Source organism: Schistocerca cancellata, chromosome 12 (genome assembly GCF_023864275.1).
Source record: "Schistocerca cancellata isolate TAMUIC-IGC-003103 chromosome 12, iqSchCanc2.1, whole genome shotgun sequence".
NCBI classification, from domain to species: domain Eukaryota; kingdom Metazoa; phylum Arthropoda; class Insecta; order Orthoptera; family Acrididae; genus Schistocerca; species Schistocerca cancellata.
The window spans coordinates 146,590,204-146,617,002 of NC_064637.1; the positions used below are offsets into that span (position 1 = coordinate 146,590,204).

The 26,799-nt window shown below is 43.6% G+C and overlaps 1 protein-coding gene across 1 annotated transcript in view; it reads left to right on the forward strand.

Annotated features, from left to right (window-relative positions):
- The first annotated feature begins 15,418 nt into the window (after window positions 1-15,418).
- LOC126109532 (uncharacterized) overlaps window positions 15,419-26,799 on the forward strand; it is a 426,878-nt gene continuing 415,497 nt past the window's right edge. The window contains exons 1-2 of the mRNA XM_049914551.1: window positions 15,419-15,486; window positions 15,556-15,627. Coding sequence (XP_049770508.1) covers window positions 15,419-15,486; window positions 15,556-15,627 — 140 coding nt within the window. The remainder of the gene's footprint in view (window positions 15,487-15,555; window positions 15,628-26,799) is intronic.

Genomic DNA, 26,799 nt, shown 5'->3' on the forward strand with positions numbered 1-26,799 from the left:
AGAGGGAGCACCACTATCTTTGTCCCTGGTCTACATCGACATCTGGGAAGACCTCCTGGGGTTTCCTGCCTCGCCTGCGAAGTTTGGTTCTCTTGACACCTTTGTGGCATTGGGGCCGGAAACTCTGCCCATCTTGGGCGTGCTCTCTGATGCCCTGGACGCCGTCAGCAGCAAGGAGGAGCTGGTGAAGAAGCCGCCGTCGCCTCCACTACCTATGCAACAGCCTGACCTGGGCGCTATCACGCAGATGCGGAGGTGGAGGAGACGGGAATAAGCCCGCTGTGCCAGGAAGCCTTCTGCCAGAACCATGCCCGGTGTGCGCATGGCCTCCTTGATGGGACACTGTTGCAGCAGGCACCAGACATCCCAAATTTGGTGGACTTCTGGACGACCTCTTCACTGAGAGGCCAACCGCCATCTCTGGCGTCTTCAGCGGTCAGGTCCTGTCCCACTCAGACCTGTTAGACTTGAGATGCTGTGGTCGCCGATCACTGCCGAAGAGCCTGTTGCCTGCCAGAGGTTCCACTGCATGTCTTTCCAACTTCACCATCTGCCGATGGGGGTCTTTGAGAAACCTCCTCGTATACAGAGCCCTCCCTTGCCATATTCTTTGCGTGAGGATGTCTCTGATGTTAGAGATGGCTGTGCCAGAATCCCCTGCTGAAGTCTGATGATCATCTCCTTGGTGCTCACTTGGGCCTTTCACAGGGTCGTAGCGTCGCGTCCGATGCGGCAGAGTGCGCTCGACAGGCATCAACAGGCGGTTCATCTCTGGGGATGGCGTGGTGTCACCGCCGGACACCACACTTGCTAGGCGGTAGCCTTTAAATCGGCCGCGGTCCGTTAGTATACGTCGGACCCGCGTGTCGCCACTGTCAGTGATTGCAGACCGAGCGCCGCCACACGGCAGGTCTAGAGAGACTTCCTAGCACTCGCCCCAGTTGTACAGCCGACTTTGCTGGTGATGGTTCACTGACAAAATACGCTCTCATTTGCCGAGACGATAGTTAGCATAGCCTTCAGCTACGTCATTTGCTACGACCTAGCAAGGCGCCATTAGCAGGTACTATTGATACTGAGTCATTACAGTCAAGAGCGACGCTCATCATTTATGGATTAAAGTTACGTATTCCACCAGCTACGTCCGTTTTTCTCTAAACTCTAATTTCCTTGACCTATTCCAGGCCTCACGCCAGCCTGCGTGAGCTAAAACGCGTGCCTTTCGGCTTCCTCTAATAATGCGGTGTTGGCTCTCTTGCCAACCCACAACGGATGGTATGCTGGAAGACACCTTCCTCCTCGACCTGATGCTCACTGACGCGACTCGCTCCTGTGAGACTGTCTACGTGATGTCACTAGACTTACTGAAGGCGTTCGACTTCGTGGACCGTGTGGGTCTTAGCCGTGCACTGAGAATTCATGGTCTGCCGGACGAATTTCTTTGATATGTCTCGCACTGCTATGAGGACGGGGGGATGGTGATACTGGGTCCTAGGCAGGGTAGGATTGTTAGTCTTACAGAGGAGCGACACCCTCCCCTCCTCTTCAACTATGTCCCCGAACGGCCTACCACCAGCTTCCTTCACACATAGGCGCCCACGTCCTCAGCCGCCAGATCAACATGGCGGCCTTCGCAGATGATATCTTGACATTTGCTTCGATACTGGGAAGGCTGCAGTCCAACGTCGTTTCCATGGTCTCACAACCCTGGGCTATCCAGAGTTGCAGGTGTATCGCTCCAAATGTCTCTCCCTCATACTTGTCGCATCTGGCCGCGAGAGGAAGGTTAAAGTGGATGACGGGAAAACCTTCACATCTGACTTCGGCACTTACCGAAGCACATGCTCTGACAATTGTCTCGTATATCGTGAAAGTAGTAAATATTCGTCGAATACGGCGTATCCATCTAACATGCCATTGACATTTAACACCATTCGACGGTTTCGCAATACAACACTAATAGGAACGGTAAGACTAGTATCGTCGAATTAAGTGAAGACCAAGTCGATATGTTCCTCATTTACAGAGTATGCCAACGAAATTCAGTGAGAGCTAGAGACTCACACGCTGAAAGATATGCTCAACGTACTCACCCTACACGTTGTAGATTTAAATATGTGTATGATAAATTGAGAACAACTGGATCTTTAACGAATCGGAAACATATCTGGCAAAGGAAAGTTACTAACGAGGTACTCTTGCCACTGTGGTTCGAGATCCTTGAGTTAGTTCGCGTCGAATTGCAAGGGAATCTGGCATGAGCCAGAGTACCGTTGTTCGTGTTCTGTATCGCCGTAAATATCATCCTTACCATATCAGTTCCCACCGAGAATTAACTCGTACGGATTGTGTGCGTCACATTGAATTCTACGGATGGGCTCAACTTCAGATTCGGAGGGATGATACATTTATTAATTTGATTTCATTTACTGACGAGGCTACATTCACCAACCACGGAAATGTTAATTTGCTTAACATGAATTATTGGGCAACTGAAAATCCACGCTGCCTGCGGCAAGTTGCACACCAAAAACCGTGGTCGGTGAATTTATGGTGTGGGATTCTGGAGGACAGAATTATAGGCTCCTATTTCATCGAAGGAAATCTTAATGGCAGGAAGTACACCACATTCCTGGAAGAATACTTTTAATAACAAGGAACAGAATGTGGAATCAACAAATGGGTGTCCGGCATATTTTCGCTGATGGCTGGAAATGAGTTGCAGAGACAGTTCCCAAATCGTCGGATTGGACGCGGAGGAGATGTGTCGTGGCCGGCTCGTTCGCCAGAGTTGACGCCTCTGGATTTTTTTCTTGTGGGGATTCGTAAAAGACATTGTTTACAAAGACGTTCCAACTACACCTGGAGATATGCAGAGAGAATTGTCAGAGCATGTCCTTCGATAAGTGCTGATGTGATAAGGAATACCACTCAATCCTTGAGAAGAAGATTGCAGCACTGCACTGATACCAACGGTCATCACTTCGAACACCTTCTGCAAATGGACGTTCATGCCACCTTTGTGACCTTCGTTGGCCTTCAAAGACCTTACTGTTACACATTATTGGATTCGTCTCGATAGCCGCTATCAGAAAATAAGTACCAAACTGTAGCATCCAGTTAAAAAAAAAAAAAAAAAGGTTGATCTTCATATCTCTGAAGCGACCCCACCTAGCAACAAAAGCCAACGTCATATTATGGTCCCCGTTGTCCATGAAACTTTTGTCCCACAAATTTTTCAGCTTCTATCATACAGAGTTATTCTTGGTGGCAACTCACCCTGTAGATCCATCTTAATCTTTATTAAAGTCTCGTGTAAAAATTTAATGTAAATCGGTGAACAATTTTTCGAGAATTTTGATAACTTTTTCACTTTACATATAGTTTTGTATTGTGGGTAACGACAGATGAAGTAATGCTTATTTGACAAACGGCTTCCAGCTGTGTATGAACCTTTATTTACAGGAATACGACACGTTTTGTGATATTCAACCACATCCTCAAGTGAACATCTGGACAAGGAGCAAAACATACAGTCGACATTATCATTCAAAAACGGAGACAGATCTTAATAATATAAGCTACGAGCTGCATTCAAGTTCTAAGGCCTCCGATTGTTTTTTCTCCAGACTGGAAAGAGATAGAAACATGCGCATTGTTTTAAAATGAGGCTCCGTTCATTGTCAATACGTCCCAGAGATGGCAGCACCGTACGGCAGATGGAATATTACCGCCAGCGGCGAGAATGAGAACTGTTTTAAATACTTAAAATGGCGACGTTTTCCTTTCTTCAACAGCGTGCAATCATTCGTTTTCTGAATTTGCGTGGTGTGAAACCAATTGAAATTCATCGACAGTTGAAGGAGACATGTGTTGACGGAGTTATGGATGTGTCGAAAGGGCGTTCGTGGGTGCGACAGTTTAATGAAGGCAGAACATCGTGTGACAACAAACCGAAACAACCTCGGGCTCGCACAAGCTGGTCTGACGACACGATCGAGAAAGTGGAGAGAATTGTTTTGGGGGATCGCCGAATGACTGTTGAACAGATCGCCTCCAGAGTTGGCATTTCTGTGGGTTCTGTGCACACAATGCTGCACGACGACCTGAAAATGCGAAAAGTGTCATCCAGGTGGGTGCCACGAATGCTGACGGACGACCACACGGCTGCCCGTGTGGCATGTTGCCGAGCAATGTTGATGCGCAACGACAGCACGAATGGGCCTTTCTTTTCGTCGGTTATGACAATGGATGAGACGTGGATGCCATTTTTCAATCCAGAAACAAAGCGTCAGTCAGCTCAATGGAAGCACACAGATTCACCGCCACCAAAAAAATTTCGGGTAACCGCCAGTGCTGAAAAAATGATGGTGTCCATGTTCTGGGACAGCGAGGACGTAATCCTTACCCATTGTGTTCCAAAGGGCACTACGGTAACAGGTGCATTCTACGAAAATGTTTTGAAGAACAAATTCCTTCCTGCACTGCAACAAAAACGTCCGGGAAAGGCTGCGCGTGTGCTGTTCACCGAGACAACGCACACGCACATCGAGCTAACGTTACGCAACAGTTTCTTCGTGATAACAACTTTGAAGTGATTCCTCATGCTCCCTACTCACCTGACATGGCTCCTAGTGACTTTTGGGCCGGCCGCGGTGGTCTAGCGGTTCTGGCGCTGCAGTCCGGAACCGCGGGACTGCTACGGTCGCAGGTTCGAATCCTGCCTCGGGCATGGGTGTGTGTGATGTCCTTAGGTTAGTTAGGTTTAAGTAGTTCTAAGTTCTAGGGGACTTATGACCTAAGATGTTGAGTCCCATAGTGCTCAGAGCCATTTGAACCATTTTTTGACTTTTGGGTTTTTCCAACAATGAAAGACACTCTCCGTGGCCGCACATTCACCAGCCGTGCTGCTATTGCCTCAGCGATTTTCCAGTGGTCAAAACAGACTCCTAAAGAAGCCTTCGCCGCTGCCATGGAATCATGGCGTCAGCGTTGTGAAAAATGTGTACGTCTGCAGGGCGATTACGTCGAGAAGTAACGCCAGTTTCATCGATTTCGGGTGAGTAGTTATTTAGAAAAAAAAATCGGAGGCCTTAGAACTTGAATGCTCCTCGTATATGACGACCAGTATGAAATTACTGTACGTTTTTGAGACATTAAGGCTATGAGATACGAAGAATGGGGACTCAACCTTTTCCAAACGAAATGCCATTACACGCAACAAGAAGGGTTTTACGAATCAAATTCAACAGTTGTGAAAACTGACTTGTTAAAGCACGTTAGCCTATACTGAAAAGGAAAAAGAAGCGTTGATAGCACGAAGGTTCAAAAAAAAAAAAAAAAGGAAGTGTGGTACAGTATCCCTCGAATCGCCTCGCAGTACACGGCCACACCGCTAGTCATGTGTGTCACGGAGGGCACTAGCGGTTGGAGAGACCCGATATAATGTGGTTTTTGAACCTATGGGATATTAACGCTACCAACTGGGACTCTTTCTTATCTCTTTTCTTTTCGTTGTAGGTTAACGCGGTTTTAACGTGTCAGTATTCTCAACTGGTGAATTTGATTCAGCATTTTATTTGAAGATGGTTGAGTCCCCCCTCTTCCCGTCTCAATGTCTCAATGACGTGTGTTGTCATATGGTGTATGTTATTAGGATTGGTCGCTGTTTTTGGATCATAATGCCGACTGTATGTTTTGCATCTTGTTCAGACGTGCACCTGACGATGTGATTTGATATCACGAAGCCGATCGTGTTACTATAAATAAACGTTCATACACAGCTGGAAGCGGTTTGTTTGCCAAATGATTTTTGTTCATATATTACATATATGGTTATATACAGGCTGGTCCATTGATAGCGACCGGGCCAAATATCTCACGAAATATGCATCAAACGAAAAAACTACAAAGAAAGAAACTCGTCTAGCTTGAAGGGGGAAACCAGATGGCGGTATGGTTGGCCCGCTAGATGGCGCTGCCATAGGTCAAACGGATGTCAACTGCGTTTTTTGAAATAGGAACCCCCATTTTTATTACATATTCGTGAAGTACGTAAAGAAATATGAATATTTTAGTTGGACCACTTTTTTCGCTTTGTGATAGATGGCGCTGTAATAGACACAAACATATAAGTACGTGGTATCACGTAACATTCCGCCAGTGCGGACGGTATTTGCTTCGTGATGCATTACCCGCGTTAAAATGGACCGTTTACCAATTGCGGAAAAGGTCGATATCGTGTTGATGTATGGCTATTGTGATCAAAATGCCCAACGGGCGTGTGCTATTTATGCTGCTCGGTGCCAGCCTGAGTGGCCGTGCGGTTCTAGGCGCTGCAGTCTGGAGCCGAGCGATCGCTACGGTCGCAGGTTCGAATCCTGCCTCGGGCATGGATGTGTGTGAAAAAATAGTTCAAATGGCTCTGAGCACTATGGGACTTAACATCTATGGTCATCAGTCCCCTAGAACTTAGAACTACTTAAACCTAACTAACCTAAGGACAGCACACAACACCCAGCCATCACGAGGCAGAGAAAATCCCTGACCCCGCCGGGAATCGAACCCGGGAACCCGGGCGTGGGAAGCGAGAAAGCTACTGGGATGTGTGTGGAGTCCTTAGGTTAGTTAGGTTTAATTAGTTCTAAGTTCTAGGCTACTGATGACCTCAGAAGTTAAGTCGCATAGTGCTCAGAGCCATATTTTTTTTCTGCTCGGTATCCTGGACGACATCATCCAAGTGTCCGGACCGTTCGCCGGATAGTTACGTTATTTAAGGAAACAGGAAGTGTTCAGCCACGTGTGAAACGTCAACCACCATCTGCAACGAATGATGATGCCCAAGTAGGTGTTTTAGTTGCTGTCGCGGCTAATCCGCACATCAGTAGCAGAAAAATTGCGTGAGAATCGGGAATCTCAAAAACGTCGGTGTTCAGAATGCTAGATCAACATCGATTGCACCCGTACCATATTTCTGTGCGCCAGGAATTGCACGTCGTGTACAGTTCTGCCACTGGGCACAAGACAAATTACGCGACGATGACAGATTTTTTGCACGCGTTCTATTTAGCGACGAAGCATCATTCACCAACAGCGGTAACGTAAACCGACATAATATGCACTATTGGGCAACGGAAAATCCTCGATGGCTGCTGCAAGTGGAACATCAGCGACCTTGGCGGGTTAATATATGGTGCGGCATTATGGGAGGACGGATAATTGGCCCCCATTTTAACGATGGCAATCTAAATGGTGCAATGTATACTGATTTCCTACGTAATGTTCTACCGATGTTGCTACAAGATGTTTCACTGCGTGACGGAATGGCGATGTACTTCCAACGTGATGGCTGCCCGGCACATAGGTCGCGTGCCGTTGAAGCGGTATTGAATAGCATATTTCATGACAGGTGGATTGGTCGTCGTAGCACCATACCGTGGTCCTCACGTTCACCGGATCTGACGTCCCCGGATTTCTTTTTGTGGGGAAGGTTGAATATTTGCTATCGTGATCCACCGACAACGCCTGACAATATGCGTCAGCGCATTGTCAATGCATGTGCAGACATTACGGAAGGCGAACTACTCGCTGTTGAGAGGAATGTCGTTACACGTATTGTCAAATGCATTGAGGTTTACGGACATCATTTTGAGCATTTCTTGCATTAATGTGGTATTTACAGGTAATCACGCTGTAACAGCATGCGTTCTCAGAAATGATATGTACACAAAGGTACATCTATCACATTGGAACAACCGAAATAAAATGTTCAAACGTACCTAAGTTCTGTATTTTAATTTAAAAAACCTACCTGTTACCAACTGTTCGTGTCAAATTGTGGGCCATATGGTTGTGACTATTACAGTGCCATCTATCACAAAGCGAAAAAAGTGGTCCAACTAAAACATTCATATTTATGTACGTACTACACGAATATGTAATAAAAAATGGGGTTTCGTATTTAAAAAAACGGAATTTATATCTGTTTGACCTATGGCAGCGCCATCTAGCGCGCCAACCATAGCGCCATCTGGTTTGCCCCTTCAAGCTAGACAAGTTTCGTTCTTTGTAGTTTTTTCGTTTGACGCTTATTTCGTGAGATATTTGGCCGGGTCACGATCAATGGACCACCCTGTATATTAAATATGACTTGTGTTGTCACGCACGAATGTTGATTAGTGTTGTGTAAAATGTTGACGAACACCGGTCAAGTACTTTTCCAGTACTGTAATCGACTACTTGTCTTTATGTAGTAGTGTAATTTATATTCCTTTTTAAGAAATTTCTCTTTTCAGAAATGCTTTTCTTACTGTCGTCAACTTCTGTTGAAGTTCACCTTATAACTTGTTTTCAAGACGCTGTGTGTTCTGGTCAGTGCTTCTTGAAAGTCCTTTGCCGTTTCTGTGAGTATGACAATGCAAATGCCGAACCTTAAAAAAAAAATGGTTCAAATGGCTCTGAGCACTATGGGACTCAACTGCTGTGGTCATAAGTCCCCTAGAACTTAGAACTACTTGAACCTAACTAACCTAAGGGCAGCACACAATACCCAGCCATCACGAGGCAGAGAAAATCCCTGACCCCGCCGGGAATCGAACCCGGGAACCCGGGCGTGGGAAGCGAGAACGCTGCCGCACGACCACGAGATGCGGGCGAACCTTAAAATTTTGACTTCTACTCCCTTAAGTTTATTCCCTTTGCAGAAACACTACTTGGACTTCTCAAATGAAGAAAAAGAACAACACTGGCTGGTATGATGACAGAAGAATGTATAACGACATATAATGAATTTTGTCAATAGTGGATGCTGTCGAACTCCGTGAATGTTCCTTTTATGAGGTGTAGAAAATTACCTGCTACCAGTCACAATAAAAGATTATTTATTTTGACACGACCGGTTTCGGGCTTGCGCCCATCTTCAGGTGTTTATACATTCACGTACATGTTTGTACTTTTGGAGGTCAATAAAGGTGAGGCACCATTATTACAGTTATGCTGTGGTGATAACTAAGTGGCAAAACTATCACCACAGCATAAGTGTAATAATGGTGCCTCATCTTTACTGATCTGCAAAAGGACAAACATGTACATGAATGTATAAGCACCTGAAGATGGGCGCAAGCCCGAAACCGGTCGTGTGAAAATAAATGACCTTTTATTGTGACTGGTAGCAGGTAATTTTCTGCACGTCATATAACGAGACGTTCAGTTTCTCGTAGAGTTTCGAAATCTGGCTCGTAATTAGGAGGTAGAGGACGGTGTTGCTGGAATGCGACGGGAGAGGCGCGTGCTGCCGTCACTTCCTTTGGAGAACAATGAGGTGGGAGACTCGCTGTTTTGTACAATAGACAGCGGCGGCCGTGGAGACTGGCCGGCTCTCACGCTGCTCGTGCGGCTCAGCACATTTAATCAGAGCGCGTGTGTGGGAGAGGGCTGGGACGACAATGGCGGACCTCTGACTGGGCCGAGAGGCCGCGGGAATCCTGTGTAAAGACGGCAGGCCGGCGCTCTGCAAGTGTTCCGGGCTGCGCGCTCGTGGGACTGCGATGTGCGCGTGTACAAGTATGGGTATGGTGGTGGTATCGCGTGCACCAGGTGCAACAGGGCGGTGCATGAGCGGAGCTGTCATTTGCACTCGGGTGATTCGTACGAAAGCGTTCCCGACGTGATTATCTCCGAATGACAGAAATTAAGTCTCTGAGCGCGGAACGATAGTTACAGTTATGCTCTTGGGACATTCCGTTACGGAAATAAACTAAATGGTTCAAATGGCTCTGAGCACTATGGCACTTAACATCTTAGGTCATCAGTCAATTTTGGAGCTTATGTTTACTCGAATTTGTTGTATTCTAATTATCCTTCCTGTCATATCCCTGAATGGATACTGACCGTTTTTTTTTTTTAAATCTTTATTTATTAAAACCCAATATCATACATAATTAACCCACCACCTGAAATCATTAGTGGGTCGAACTTAGCTACAAATTACATTTCAGCAGCATTTACTTTATCTGTTATTTTTACTATTAGTATTAGCTACAGGAAGTTAGTTCAATCTACGGGTATCTACATTATCTATAGGTATCTATGTGGATTACTATTAGGCAATCATACTATCAACTCTAATCTACTTTACTACTAATACCTACCTCCTGCAGCGTTACAGGTGTGCCAGTATGTACTATAAACCTACTATTTTGTGGCCATGTCCACCGAGCTAACCCCAGTGGGCGTGCCCCTGGCACTGGGCTGGCCTTCCAACAATCGCTGCAGGTCTAAGAAAACATTTCCTACAATCTACTTCTACAGCAATAGTAACAATTATTATGAGTCATAATTGGTGTCCTATAGTCTTAGCCGGTATGGTCGCACCCTCCCCCTGATCCTGGATGCGTCGGATCCCGATAGTCATTGACGGTCAGCCAGTACGCACCCTGGCGGAATGGGATGATGCGTTATGTCGAGAAAATTTTGGATCCTACCTACTCTATCTCCGTTCTATATTCTCTTAGGATCTTGGCGGATACCTCGCTAGCCAGTTTATTAATAATGGTGAAGGTGGTAGCGTCCCTAATGAGATGAAAAGTGTCTGTATTAGGTAATGAGTTTCGTAAGTCCATTGCAATGTCGTCGAAAAGCGGACACTCGTAGACCACATGATCCAGTGTGCCCAATTCGGCACCACAGTCACACGACGGTGTCGCTCTTTTCCCGAACCGGCAAAGATATGCCGGGTACGGGCCATACCCAGTGAGGAAGTGCAGCAGTCCCTTACTTGGTTGGAAGTGTTTCATCTCTAGTCTTTCCTGAACGTTTGGTAGTAGTTGGTGCATTCTTCTTCCGGTCTCTTCCCCCTCCCTCAGTTTTCCCCTTTTTTACCCAATACCATGCAGCCTGCTCCCTGATTTTTACATCAAGGGGGCATAGACCCATGAGTATTAGTAATGCTCCCCCTGGTGTCGTTCTATATGCCCCCATTGATCGAAGTATCATGTTTCTCCTGGGACCGTTTCTCCTGGGACACGCCGTACAGTTCGTAGTTTCTCGCGTACCTCCAGCAGTCGCGCGGCGCGAGTCAAACCTCACGTGATTGTTGGCGGGGTATCGGGAAATCTGAGCGCTTTCGGACGCGAGTGTCGTTTGCCCGACCCTACAAGGAGTCCGCGCAGTCTATACGAGTCAGGAGACGGGGCAGCTGGAGCTCAGAGCTCATAACTCGGCGGCCGCCAGCATTCCAGGCACGTAGTCCAGTTCCAGCCTCCAGCGCCCGTAATTGCAGCGCTCTGCCCCCCCCCCCCTCCTCCTCCCTGCCCTTTGCCCTCCGGGCGACGGTTCATTTTTTCGCGTCCCCGGGGCTGCCACGTCGAGCGCAAACGAAACACGCGCGTTTCATCTTGTCAGCCAGTCGAGGGTTGGGGGGGGGGGGGGGCAGCGACCGACTGCCTCTATGTCGTGACGTCACAGACTGCTTAGGGGTACGCGCATGCGCAACCACGTCGGGGCTGGCAGTTCGCGTTGCGATCTTCAGTACAGAAGTTCGGAACAGACTTCTAAACTGTGATATTATTATTACTATTATTATCGTTACTCATACTACTACTATTACTGCTACAATTAATGCGTTCCATTACATAAAGTAATATTACATGTGTTTGTTTACTTAACCTTTTCGTCATAAAAAAAAGGTTCAAATGGCTCTGAGCACTATGCGACTTAACTTCTTCGATCATCAGTCCCCTAGAACTTAGAACTACTTAAACCTAACTAACCTAAGGACATCATACACATCCATGCCCAAGGCAGGATTCGAACCTGCGACCGTAGCAGTCCCACGGTTCCAGACTGCAGCGCCTAGAACAGCAACGGAAATAAACTACTGGCCATTAAAATTGCTACACCGAGAAGAAATGCAGATGATAAACGGATATTCATTCGGCAAATATATTATACTAGAACTGACATGTGATTACATTTTCACGCAATTTGGGTGCATACATCCTGAGAAATCAGTACCCAGAACAACCACCTCTGGCCGTAATAACGGCCTTGATACGCCGTTTGAGGGGCTTTAAGAGTCAGCTTAAACTGAATATGAAGCAGACCGATATAACCGGAAACCGATGGTTTCAGCGATAACAGACATGCGCATCACACGTCTGCTCAATGCACTACTACACTAGGGACAGCAAAAATAAATCGGTCAAAGCCAATACTTTATTAAATAAGCGGTATTTTTCGGTTTTATTTCGTCTCCTTTATAGCAAGTTTTTTAAATTTTTTACTAATAGCCAGCCGGGGTGGCCGAGCGGTTCTAGGCGCTACAGTCTGGAACCGCGCGACCGCTACGGTCGCAGGTTCGAATCCTGCCTCGGGCATGGATGTGTGTGATGTCCTTAGGTTAGTTAGGTTTAAGTAGTTCTAAGTTCTAGGGGACTGATGACCTCAGATGTTAAGTCCCATAGCGTTCAGAGCCATTTTTTTTACTAATAATCAGGTAAGAAAACCTAAATACCAATTACTCATAGCAGAAGAGCTGAAATTTTTGTTAAAAATACCTTTTTTTTAAAAATGATTAATTTTTATGCGTAAAATTTGCATTGCTTTGAAATATTGCGTACATTGGAAAATTGGAACAGCGATCTTAACAGTGCTGACAAACAAGACTTTATACAGCGTCGCTGAGACAGTAGTGTACCTGTTAGCGTGTGGCGTGACCTGATGGATAGTGCGTGTGCACATGGACTTGCAGCGTCTGGTCCACGTGATAGTTTCACGCTGTGGTCGCCGGCAACCCCGTTATCCTCAAGTGCCATACCAGTGAAGTGTCATGCTCCGCTTCCTTTTTAAAGATTAAGAGCGGAAAGAGCCACAAGTAAGTTGCGACATCATACAAGGAGACAACTTAAAATTTAACAACCCATTCATGGTTTACAATAAAAATTGAAGGTAGCTGGTATGTTGCGCGTGTCTAAGTAATTCGCCCTGATATGCTTGTTGCCCTTAGAAAACGACAAATTGACACTAAAAACTGAGTTGTTCAACCTAAGTTTCCACCCTAATGCCGAAATAGCGGTAAGATGCCTAATTACAACATGATTTTTGAGCAGAGTTTCAATAAACTAGAATCAACAGGAGATTTTTTTTAATTATTTAGCCGCTTATCACTTTTCGAGCAACGTAATCAACGGTGGGCGGGCCAAGCTCCCTTTTATTTTATTTTTGATGAAATATTTTGAATTAGTGCATTTTTAAACTGAGAGAGTCAAAATTTTTCAGCCACTGTTCGATTACTACGTTTATTACCGGAAATAACAGGAATAGAAACCTGAAAATCAGTTACTTCAGAAAAGTGGTATTTTGAACGGTTTTAATAGACAGATTAATATGGTGTTGGAAAAAAAAGCGATATGACGGAAAACTGGTTTTTAGACAACATAGTTGTGTGGAGAAACAGCGATTACTTTACTTATAATCAATTATTCAAATTGACAGTCTCAGTCGCATTAGTTTAATTTGCCGCCGTGCACAGGCAGGGTGACGACTCCAGCGGGCGGCCAAATGGTGTGCATTGCCCTGAAGATGACCCCATCGCGGGTTGAAACCGGTTGGCGGCAAAATAAACTAATGCGATTGTGATTGTCATTTTGAATAATTTCGGAAAACTCGTTGTTTCGGCGACAACTGCCGCCCCTGACCAACACCGACTCAAAGGAAGGTCTCGGCGCTTGTTGGTGACGTCACGTCAGCTAGGCACGGGCAACGCCAGGTCTGTTGCAGGCATACTCATAATGGTGGTGTTTCTTTTATGGCGGTGGTGCCGCGACAAACACTTAGCTGTTGAAACGGCTTACGAAGTCACCGCCACACTTTTAATAGCGGGCCGACCGGTCCGCTGGAACAGTGAACAGAAAGATGAAACCCAAACACTCTGATTAAATAACAGTCGGTACTTATCTTTATTAACGAAGATACAGAAACACAGTAGTGAACCCCGTGTCTACAGAAATCTGTCTAGTTCGAGTCGGAGCGGCTAGGTCAGCGTCGGCTGACGACAACATCAACTCTGCTGCGATGAACACACAACGGACTAGTAAGTACACAAAACGGTGGCGAGCATACCACTGAGCGGCGAACACAGAACTGTCCTGGCGCTCGCGACTCCAGCGCTTAAGAAGCCAGAAGCCAGCGGTGGCGCGCGCAGACTTGCGGCGATTTCCTGTATCGCTGGCGCTGCTTATGCGGACGGCGTCCGGACTTTGATGCTGCCAACCTTTTGGCAGCGGGCTCGGCTGGCACCACTGGCTGGGATATAACAGTTTCCCTCTCTGACACAGGAAAATGTGAAATTATTGGCGGTAGTTGACCAACAGACATTGTTCTGAGAGATTTCTGCAATCAATTAATTGTGCAATTCATTACACTTCATAACAAATAGTATACTTTTGAACTTAAATTTCCACCTGTTTTAAGGATTGACATACAAAAACAACTTCATGGTCCAGTAGCAACAGAATTCGTGCTTCTTTACCTTATTTGTAAATCTGAGGAAGTTACGTTTGTACTGGTTTGCTTTTACAAGAAACTGTGAAAATATTGGTGCTCTTCTTTAGGTATCTTGGTTGACTATGGGGTGAGGAGCACTGAATGTTAATTAAATATCTTGCGGTTGTACACGTTGGGGGAGGGGGTGGGGGACAGAAGAGATATTTGTTTTATCAAATAAATTTTTTTTTTATCTTATAAAGTTTCTCCTTTCATTTGCAAGAGGGGAATATTTATCTTTTCTAATGTGCATGTTTAAAAAAGTTTAAGCTCAGCAGTATTTTCGATGTATGAAGCTATTTTGTTTCCTGTTTAGAATTCCTTTCGTTGAAACCGACTGTAATGACTGGCAACAGTTGGACATTTACAGATATAAATTAGTTCACATTTCCAGTGACGATGTCAAACGAAAATAAATAAATTAATTAAAGAAACGAGTTCATTGTAAGGGGGTTGGGGTAAGTTTCGATAACAAAATAGATCAAGTAAATATAGTTACTCGAATGTAAAATTTCCGAAGCTTGCAATGGGGCAAAGCGTCTTCTCATATAGATCTACGTTTGTTTCGACAGGATTCAGTAATGCAGAACTATGATCTTCATTTGTAGCTTTACGATAGTAAGAAAATCTTTCATCTAAATAAAACTGCAGAATCCAAAACAATACCAAACATTTTGTCCAAAAATAAGAGATTTATAGTGATAAGCACGCCCAGGCGTTTCTGCCTGCAACAGACCTGGCGTCCGCCGTGCCTAGCTGACGCGACGTCACCAACAAGCGCCGAGGCCTTCCTTTGAGTCAGTGTTGCCCTGGCGCGCGCCCAGCGGTACACTGCAGCACCCTGCTCTACAGTGTCGCCGCGCCGTGTTTTCCAGGGATGCGGCCACTGACGGAGCTGGTGCGCCACATGGAGCCGGCGCACTACGACCGCCGCCTGCTGCTGCCGCACGCCCACCCACGCACCACCCACGCGGACACACACGCCGGACAGCGGCAGCGCCGCGACGCCGGCGCCGACGACGCCGACGTCGACGCCGAGTACAGCCTGCAGCGCGAGGTGCGCCTCGACGTCACCACGCACGGCAGGTCGGTCTCTCTCCACCCACACACGCCATGTTAGTTACGCGTAGTCGACGATTAATCGCAGTTAGTCTGTCAGTCGATTGTGGTTATACCCATGTCTCTTTCAAGTGAAATAATGTTCAAAAATGTGTGTGAAATCTTATGGGACTTAACTGCTAAGGTCATCAGTCCCTAAGCTTACACACTACTTAAGGGGCTCCAGAAAGGCTCAAAATCATGAAAAGTTCAATTTTTACTTTTTTGCGTTTTCTGAATCTGCAGACTATTACCTTTTAATAGATATATAATTTATTCAATTCCGAAGACTACAACTATTTTTAATTTTTTTTTTTGAAATGTGTTCTACATGGGCGTGACCCACTGTGGCGCTGTTAAACTGCTGTCAAATGGTGTTATTATTAACGTCCGTGTTCATCAGCTACATTTTAGTGATGTGAGATAAAGTATGTGTTGTGGCTAACCTGTGATGGTTCAATATATATCGCTGGTGTGATTGCCGATTGTTTCATGTTTATTTATCTGTCGTTATCTCGAAAATATTCGTAATTAATTCTGTTTCTTGAGTCTCTGCTTTGTTGAAGTATAATAATGAGTAAAAGTAAAGTTGCTGTTGCGACTTTCAATGATGGCAACATTGTAAGGTGCAAGGTATTTAGAAATATTGGAATGAAGATAGGTTCTAACATGGTACGAGCGATGCTTGCTTTAGACAAGGAACGCCTTCGGGCTGCAGACAGGGCTGTAAAGAGTCTAGAAATACAAGCAAGAGTAAACAGGAGGAGGAACAAGAGGAAGCTGGAGGAGGAGTTTGCAGAGGATGAAGATAATCCATCCTATGGACCTGGAATGCACTAAAAAGTTAATCCAATCTTTGTCGCTCGATTCCCAAAACTTTTATTTTCTCATACTAATTACATGTTTTCTAAGGATCTTCCAAACATATTTGTTTCAAACTTTCAGTAAATGTTACACAGTACCTTCTGCATAATTTAACACAGCCTTTTTCCATAAACTGTATATTTTTGAATATATAAATAAAAAATTGCAAAAAAATGTTGTGAATTTTCATTACAATTGAAAAAAATCATCTTTAATAACTGAACTAAAATTTTGTAAAATCCCTGTGTTAAGTTGTAGCCCATATTCCAATAAATAATCTGTAAAAAGTTCAACTTCCTACCTCAAATACTTTGTGAGGAAAGATGTAATTTATAAGCGTTATTTTAACATTGCAAGTAAAGGGCGTTCCGGAGCCCCTTAACCTAAATTATCCTAAGGACAAACACACACACCCATGCGCGAGGGAGGACTCGAACCTCCGCTGGGACCAGCCGCACAGTCCATGACTGCAGCGCCTGAGACCGCTCGGCTAATCCCACGCGGCAGTGAAATAATTTTACATAATCGATTGACCTTAGGATAATTGCTTGGTTGCCGATAGAAGTCAGACTGTCCCATAGAACTGAAGTGTCAACTCAAAGAAAGACAGCACTCGGTCACTATTTTTAACAAATTAACCTGGTTTCAAGACTGCTAGGAGTGTCTTCCTCAGAATTTAAATCAAAGAATGGTCTATATTCTATAACATGGTCACAGAATTATGACTAAAAACGTATGATGCAGAGTATAAGTACGGAATCATCGTGAAAGACTGGCAGTACTTATACGTCATTTATAAAATAATAAATATCCCAAAAGGGCATTGGTCACAAAGATATTTAAGATAAAGAAAACTGTGATGGCGAGCCACTAAGGGCTGCTCGTTACTTGCGTGGTGCAGGCTGCGAAACGGACTGAGGTGCCCGCGTTAACAAATGCGGCCAGGTGAACACGGCACTGCAACGAGCGCGCCACCTAGTAGCCGTAGGTAGAATTAGGCTACTTCACATTGAAATATAGGCAGAAATGATTATAAATAAACAGTATTTGGTACATAATGGAAAGCAATGTTTGTTTGATAGTAGCATACAACATAACATTTTGCCTACATCAAAGTTTATAACAGTAAGATAAGAAACATGAAAACATCATTATGAAAATGTAAATAGGACTGAATGACAACGTGTAGAAAGCAATATTGACGTGAAATGCAGCCAAGAAACATGTGATAACTGAAAAATATAGGACTGCCTTAAAAGGAAAAGAACATTTCGGCAACCTGCACAAGGAAACCCGAAGTCAGATATCGAGTAACGGCTTTATACCGTTTTTGTTACGTAGCTGTAACTGTTCGTTAAGGATGAGGCTATCATTTCGAGCAAAATGCTTGAAAATCTCTAATTCTTCTAGAATATCTAGTCTACGCACTTTCTTTCCGGTGTGCAAAATTTTGCTATTGCACATGGCTTTAGGTGAATGACCTGTAATTAGAAGATGGTCGGCAAAAGACGAATTTTGGAGGCTAGTGCCATTTTTTCTAACATAGTAGATGACGTCATTAAAAAGAAAACTGCTAAAAGACTTACCACGCTAGGTACTTTTGTTATCGAGTCTAACTAAACAAAATATTTCTCTATTCCATTCATGGGGCCTATCTCTTATCAAATCCAACGCATTCTTCGAAAGAAATACGCTTTCAACGTTGCTTATTCTACTAATAATAATTTGAAAAAAAAAAACTTCATTCATAATTTACATTCTATGCGTTCTCCTTTAGAAAATTCTGCTGTCTACAAAATTGTCTGCGATACTTGCTCCTCTTATATATAGGGCAAACAGGACGTGCCTTCACTATCAGATATAAAAAACACTTGCTAAGAAAAAATGGCACTAACCCTCAAAATTCGTCGCCCACTTTCAGAATGATTCCGTACTTATACCCTATCATACGTTTTTAGTCATAATTCTGTGATCGTGTTATAGGATACAGACCATTCTTTGATTTAAATTCTGAGGAAGACACTCCTAGCAGTGTTGAAAACAGGTTAATTTGTTAAAAATAGTGACCCAGGGCTGTTTTTCTTTCAATTGTAACAATTCAGTGTCTCTGAAAGTGCAGCCATCTACAAAATTTTGTACTAAAGTATGTTAGAATATGTGTGAGTCTACTATATGCTTCCACCGAAGCTTGTTACTTCTGTCGTAACTGGTACAACAGCTTCTCTGCAATTCTGCAAAGAGAATGACTCAGTGTACCTCTTTCTGTAGAGTGCGTCTCGTAAATATGTAGGAATATTGGCTTCCTTCTGAAACAGTGTTTTCTGAGGCAGTGGACGCAGCAGTGGCTCGCCGTTCGTTATACGGTGCAGCAAAGTTACGCAAAGCACATTTCACTTCCTGAAAAGTTTTGCTGCTTGTAAGCACATTCACTGTAGTAACTGCGTTAAACACAACGACGTTAAATAGTTTTGCTAAAAACCATAAAGGGGAACACACAGGATACCCCAGAAGGAATGCTCCATTTTCAGGGATATGACAGAAACGATCATTTGAATAAAAAGTGTAAGGTAAACATGGGCTCTAAAACCCATACTTTAAGAGATATGAGCACTTGTTCAATAGAAGCTGTGTGTTCACAGTAGATGGTGAAGTGTTGACAGCTCTTATTATAAGCATTTTAAAGCCCTTGTTTGTTAAACTTTTTTACTTCAGATGGTTATTCCTGTCATATCCCTAAATATTGGCCATTCCCCTGAGACATCCTTATTGATAAATAATACTAATTAGCTATTTCACGGAAATGAGCAGTTGTTGTTAGTTACGGAAACAGGGAGACAGTATCAGAGGCCGCTTAATTTTTTTTTATAAGAACAACCATTTTATCATAAAATAGTAATTTTATAGTAATGCTTTATAAACTATAAATAAAGGTGCAACAGAGCAACTAATTGAATAATCGATTATTGAGATACACATATTAGATGTCGTTATTCTATTCATTTGAATAATATGAAAGGGCAATTCACTCTTACTCGTAACAGCTCATTCATAGTCCCAGCACCTGGCACAGCCCAAAATGTCACTGCTGGACATTTAGAGGGTTGCTGCCTGTGTGCTTGGCCTTGTCCAGTGTATAGCCTCTGTCTTTATTTTCTTTTTTATGAAAAGTATTATTTTGTTACATTTCGAATCATCACGTATACTTCACACACTCGTAGTAGTTACTAAAGTATAGATTAACAATCATCAGTGTTGCTATGTAGGCAAATAATTCGGAGTAAATGTACTAGGTTGGGCTTTAACAATTTACTTATTTGTCAACACACATGGCTAGCTCAAAAATAAGCGAGGTGTGTTTAATACTATACTACTTAATGCCCAATAAATAAATATTGTTGCAGAGATAGACACGATATAATCATCTACATAGCCGCACTATTATTCTCAGTGTTATGTAAATACTTTGTATTTATTTTCTTTACATTCATGGTGTGTATTCAATGAAAAATTTTCTGGAAGAAGTATTCTGTTTTACTCATAGCAAAATATTCAAAGAATTTTTTCTTGTTATCTTGTGAGTGAAGACCGTAAAACATGTGAGTAATTATATTTCACATAATGGCTGCCAATGCATATTACAACAGCAGAGTGACCAGTGGCCAATGATAAAACTTAAATTCTAGCGATAATTAATTATTCCACCTTAATTATCTTCTCATGGAGGGATAAATATGAAGTGAGATTAAAAGGACAAATTCTTTTTATACACACATTGTGAAGAAAATTAAGCACAGATAGCAAAATCATGCGTTCAGAAGCAAACTCGTATAAAAGACTCCAGTAGCTTCGAGAGCTGACGCCAGTATGGTCGTTTTACTGATCCAAGTCCCTGTCCCACAATTTCATAGAAATTCAGTGACCTGATATACTCATTGTGATCGTTATTCGAAGTATTTCTTTCATAGAAATATACTTCTTATTTTTTTATGTTCAAAACATGTAAAGTTAGAGAGCTTTCTGATTCCAAAATAACATTTCATCATTGACAGCACATTTACACGACTTGCCATTAAAATTGCTTCACCACGAAGATGACGTGCTACATGCGCGAAATTTAACCGACAGGAAGAAGATGCTGTGATATGCAAATGATTAGCTTTTCAGAACATTCACACAAGGTTGGCGTCGGTGGCGACACTTACAACGTGCTGACATGATGAAAGTTTCCAAGTGATTTCTCACACACAAACAGCAGTTGACCGGCGTTGCCTGGTGAAACGTTGTTGTGATGCCTCGCGTAAGGAGGAGAAATGGGTACCATCACGTTTCCGACTTTGATAAAGGTCGGATTGTAGCCTATGACGATTGCGGTTTATCGTATCGCGACATTGCTGCAGGCGTTGGTCGAGATCCACTGACTATTAGCAGAATATGGAATCGGTGGGTTCAGGAGGGTAATACGGAACGCCATGCTGGATCCCAACGGTCTCGTATCACTAGCAGTTGAGATGACAGGCATCTTACTCGCGTGGCTATAACGGTTCGTGCAGCCACGTCTCCATTCTTGAGTCAACAGATGGGGACGTTTGCAAGACAACAACCATCTGCACGAAGAGCTCGACAACGTTTGCACGGTCTATCAGCTCGGAGACCGTGGCTGCGGTTACCCTTGACGCTGCATGACGGACAGGAGCGCCTGCGATGGTGTACTCAACGATGAACCTGGGTGCGCGAGTGGCAAAACGTCATTTTTTCGGATGAATCCTGATTCAGTTTACAGCATCATGATGCTCGCATCCGTGTTTGGCGACATCGCGGTGATCGCATATTGGAAGCGTGTATTCGTCATCGCCATACTGGCGTATCACCCGGCGTGATGGTATGGGGTACCGTTGGTTACACGTCTCGGTCACCTCTTGTTCGCATTGACGGCACTTTGAACAGTGGACGTTACAGTTCAGATGCGTTACGACCCGTGGCTCTACCCTTCATTCGATCCCTGCGAAACCCTACATTTCAGCAGGATAATGCACGACCGCAGTGTACAGGTTCTGTACGGGCCTTTCTGGATACAGAACATGTTCGACTGCTGCCCTGGCCAGCACATTTCCCAGATCTCTCACCAATTGAAAACGTCTAGTCAATGGTGGCCGAACAACTGGATCGTCACAATACGCCAGTCACTGCTCTTGATGAACTGTGGTATCGTGTTGAAGCTGCATGGGCAGCTGTACCTGTACACGCCATCCAAGCTCTGTTTGACTCAATGCCCAGGCGTATCAAGGCCGTTATTACGGCCAGAGGTGGTTGTTCTGGGTACTGATTTCTCAGGATCTATGCACCCAAATAGCGTGAAAATGTAATCACATGTCAGTTCTAGTATAATATATTTGTCCAATAAATACCCGTTTATCATCTGCATTTCTTCTTGGTGTAGCAATTTTAATGGCCAGTTCACATGTGGTTATCGTAACATTTTACTATGGTTTTTAGAAAGCTTTCCAGGAGAAGGTACGACGGCCACACACTGTTTCCGTTCATGCAGTGTTAGTGGAACGAGTAAGAGTGGAGTGCTGAGGGCTGCAAACGTTGGAAATCAAGGCGCCGCTCTTACACGTCAGTGCAATGCGGGCTGCCTACCTCCCTCCACGCTGTAGCCGCACGGGGAGTTTGAGTGAGGGGTGGCGCTGCGGTCACGTTTCCTGCTCATCGACTCGTTTCCCCTTACTGAATCATGCAGCAGTCTTTAGTCGTCACTTAGAATGGTCGATTCACGGAACCAGATGGACTCTAACGAAGACGAGAATACATTAAATATTAAAATAAATTTTCAACTGTGTTAATGTTTTATACATATGACTATACATACACACAAACGTACTGTTACACAGGGTGGAACACGAAATGTGTTACCATTTTGTTTTTGAATATAAGCTTTATCGTCAATACAATCTGATAGGAACATATACTACAGCGAAGAGCCGTCCATGGAGAATTGTTCTAACTCACCACATGCTCAATATGTCCACCATTTCGTTTCCCAACTTCCTTCAAACGAACACTCAAGTTAGTGGTTACTCTACGGCACATGTCTTCCGTAATTTCACTGTAAGCTTGAAGAATACGTCTTCTGAGCTCCATTAAATCACGCGGACGTTACGGGAAATTTTTTTCCTTTAGGTATCCCAAAGAAAAAAAGTTACATAGATTTAGGTCTGGACTATTGGGGGGTCAATTTTGTCCGTGATTGAAGCGATCTGGAAAGCTGAGTGAAATGATCCGCATGTCGAAATGCTCGTGTAAAAACTCCAGTGTTTGCAGTATGTGGCCTTGCTCCATCTTGCATGAACCAATGCGTGTTGAAGGGCAAGGCAGTAGCAAGAAGCTGTGGATTTTAATGGAGCTCAGAGGACTTATTCTTCAAGCATGCAGGAGAAATTACGGAAGACACGTGCCGTAGGATAATCACTAACTTCAGTATTCGTTTCAAGAAAGTTACGAAACGAAATGGTGGACATACTGAGCATGTGCTGAGTTAGAACAAATTTCCATGGACGGCTCTTCATTGTAGTATACGTTTCTTTCAGATTGTATTGACAATAAAGTTTATATTCAAAACCAAAATGCTAACACATTTCGTGCGCCACCCTGTACATACAAGGTGATTCCCTGATGGTATTACAAACTTTCAGGGACGATAGAGAAGGATAACGTATCAATTTGACGTAAGCGACCCTAGTGCAGAAATGACTGAGTCAGAAGGTATAAGCGAAAATTTACTGTCGTTCCGCCTTATCCTCGCACAGCGCTCTAAGGACAACTGCCGAATCCGCTAATTTATTATGTAATAGGCACTTTTCAAGGAGGAGAAATACAATCTCCATTGTAAAACAGACGTTGAAAACAAGAACACTTCGAAGATACAACAGATCTACTGAGGAGGCTGCCCACACTACGCTTGTCCGACTTCTTTTGGGGGACTACTGCGCGGTGTGGGATCCTTACCAGAAAAGATTAACGGAGCACATAGAGAAATTTGAAAGGAGAGCAGCACGCTTTGTGCTATCGAGAAAGAGGTTAGAGTGTGTCACGGACATGATGCAGGATTTGGGGTGAACATCATTAAAGCAAAGGCGTTTCTCAGTGCGGCAGGATGTTGTTGTTGTTGTGGTCTTCAGTCCTGAGACTGGTTTGATGCAGCTCTCCATACTACTCTATCCTGTGCAAGCTTCTTCATCTCCCAGTACCTACTGCAACCTACATCCTTCTGAATCTGCTTAGTGTATTCACCTCTTCGTCTCCCCCTACGATTTTTACCCTCCACGCTGCCCTCCAATGCTGAACTTGTGATCCCTTGATGCCTCAAAACATGTCCTACCAACCGATCCCTTCTTCTAGTCAAGTTGTGCCACAAACTTCTCTTCTCCCCAATCCTATTCAGTACCTCCTCATTAGTTATGAGATCTACGCACCTTATCTTCAGCATTCTTCTGTAGCACCACATTTCGAAAGCTTCTACTCTCTTCTTGTCCAAACTAGTTATCGTCCATGTTTCACTTCCATACATGGCTACACTCCATACAAATACTTTCAGAAACGACTTCCTGATACTTAAATCTATACTTGATGTTAACAAATTTCTCTTCTTGAGAAACGCTTTCCTTGCCATTGCCAGTCTACATTTTATATCCTCTCTACTTCGACCATCATCGGTTATTTTACTCCCCAGATAGCAAAACTCCTTTACTACTTTAAGTGTCTCATTTCCTAACCTAATTCCCTCAGCATCACCCGACTTAATTTGACTACATTCCATTATCCTCGTTTTGCTTTTGTTGATGTTCATCTTATATCGTCCTTTCAAGACACTGTCCATTCCGTTCAACTGCACTTCCAAGTCCTTTGCTGTCTCTGACAGAATTACAATGTCATCGGCGAACCTCGAAGTTTTTATTTCTTCTCCATGGATTTTAATACCTACTCCGAATTTTTCTTTTGTTTCCTTTACTGCTTGCTCAATATACAGATTGAATAACATCGGGGAGAGTCACAACCCTGTCTCACTCCCTTCCCAACCACTGCTTCCCTTTCATGCCCCTCGACTCTAATAACTGCCATCTGGTTTCTGTACAAATTGTAAATAGCCTTTCGCTCCCTGTATTTTACCCCTGCCACCTTTAGAATTTGAAAGAGAGTATTCCAGTTAACATTTTCAAAAGCTTTCTCTAAGTCTACAAATGCTAGAAACGTAAGTTTGCCTTTTCTTAATCTTTCTTCTAAGATAAGTCGTAAGGTCAGTATTGCCAGTGCGGCAGGATCTTCTTACGAAATTTCAATCACAAACTTTCTCCTCAGAGTACGAAAATATTTTGTTGATGCCGACCTGCAAATGGAGAAACAATCGCCATAATAAGGGAAATAAGATCTCTCACGGAAAGTCATAGGTGTTTGTGTTTTCCTTTCTGTGTTCTAGAGTGGAATAATAGAGAATTATTGTGAAGGTGGTCCGATGAACCCTTTTCCAGACACTTAAGCGTGATTTGCGGAGTGTACATGTAGAAGCAGAAATATTCTGGTTTAAGCCATGTGACCGATATGAGAATCTTAATTTATTCCATTCGACATCTTATTTGCCAAACTGCAGTTATAGGGAATAACTAGCTCATCATTAGAAGTAATTATTACTTAAACAGCCAGAGACTTCGTGTCAATTAAAGATACGCGTTCTTCCCCGAAGGAAAGCATATACATGGAGTATTGCTGTGAAATGGAAAGGTTTCAATCCGCCAGGAAGTTTCATATCTGCGCTGAAGAGTGAAAATCTCATCCTGGAAAGTCCGAATCTTGTCGGGATGTATGAAGCCGACTTCAGTCGATAAAATCTACCCGTTTGTTGGAACAGCTCCCCCCACTATTAGAAGGGCTGTTGATGCTGATGTAGAGAGGGCTGAGCAAACTTAACGATCCCCGACATTCACTGCATGATAATCAGGCTGTAGTCCTTCGACTGAAGTCGAGAAAGAGCTTCATCGCCAGGACTCAACCACTAGAGGGAACACCAGAGTGCAACAGCACCACATGGTGGAAGAGCAAGCTACCACCTGGTATCCCTGTAAAGGAAGAGCTAGCTCTTCCCTATATGGAGATCCCACAATCGTCTTAGGGTGGGCGTTCCTACGTATTTGCAAGACCAGCATGCGAAAATGGGACATTTTTCAAAATGGTTCAAATGGCTCTGAACACTATGGGACTTAACATCTGACGTCATCAGTCCCCTAGAACTTAGAACTACTTAAACTTAACTAAACTAAGGACATCACACACACATCCATGTCCGAGGAAGGATTCGAACCAGCGACCATAGCGGTCGCGCGGTACCAGACTGCAACGCCTAGAACCGCTCGGCCACAACGGCCGGCCGGCATTCTTCCAGCTGATGGAGATACATTCTGCGAGTGCGGAACAACACAAGACCCGCCCCACCTGCTAATTTGTCCTCAACGTGCACAACACAGGACCTGATCGAGGAAAACAACAAGGCCATCGGAGTTGCTACCTTCTGAAAATGCTGACCGGACGCGGAAGTGAATGCATCACAAAAACCAAATGAGGAATTTGTGGAGTTTTCCGTTCCATATCAAATCAGGGGAAATAAAAGAAGATTACAACACGTAATAAAATTTATGAATGTAAAAAATTAGACAAAAAGATGAACAGAAATTACAAATAGAAATTCTCTACACACACTGGCCATAAAGCAAAATAATTAATTGGGGTAGGACGTCAAACGGGCCGACTTGGAGCAGGAAAGGCACCACAGGACATTTCAATTTCCACTGTCTATACTTTTACAAATAAATTCATAAAACTTTGTCAGCAGTAAGGATTCAGAATTCACACTCATAGCAGTGAAAGTTCATAAACATAACAAAATAATTTCTTTTTACATGTGAAATTTCATCATTTTTTCACTTACTATTGGCTGCGTTTGTTGAAATAGGTACACTTTTCTTCATAAGTAAGAGAGATTCTTCGATGGATTTTGCACAGCATAGAAACCATACCTACAGGTGTGTGAAACTCTGGAATTTATTTAATTCATGAAAAAATGAATGAGGTGTTACACTTTAATCTTTATGTATACAAAAAACTCAAATTTTATAATTATCTCAATTTTTACCACAGTTTTTAACAGATTCGTAAAATTCTAGGGTTTTGCATTAAGACGTTTATGTTTAATAAGTATACCAAGCTTGAAAGTAATAGGATATTTATTTTGGGTGTTACATGTACCTA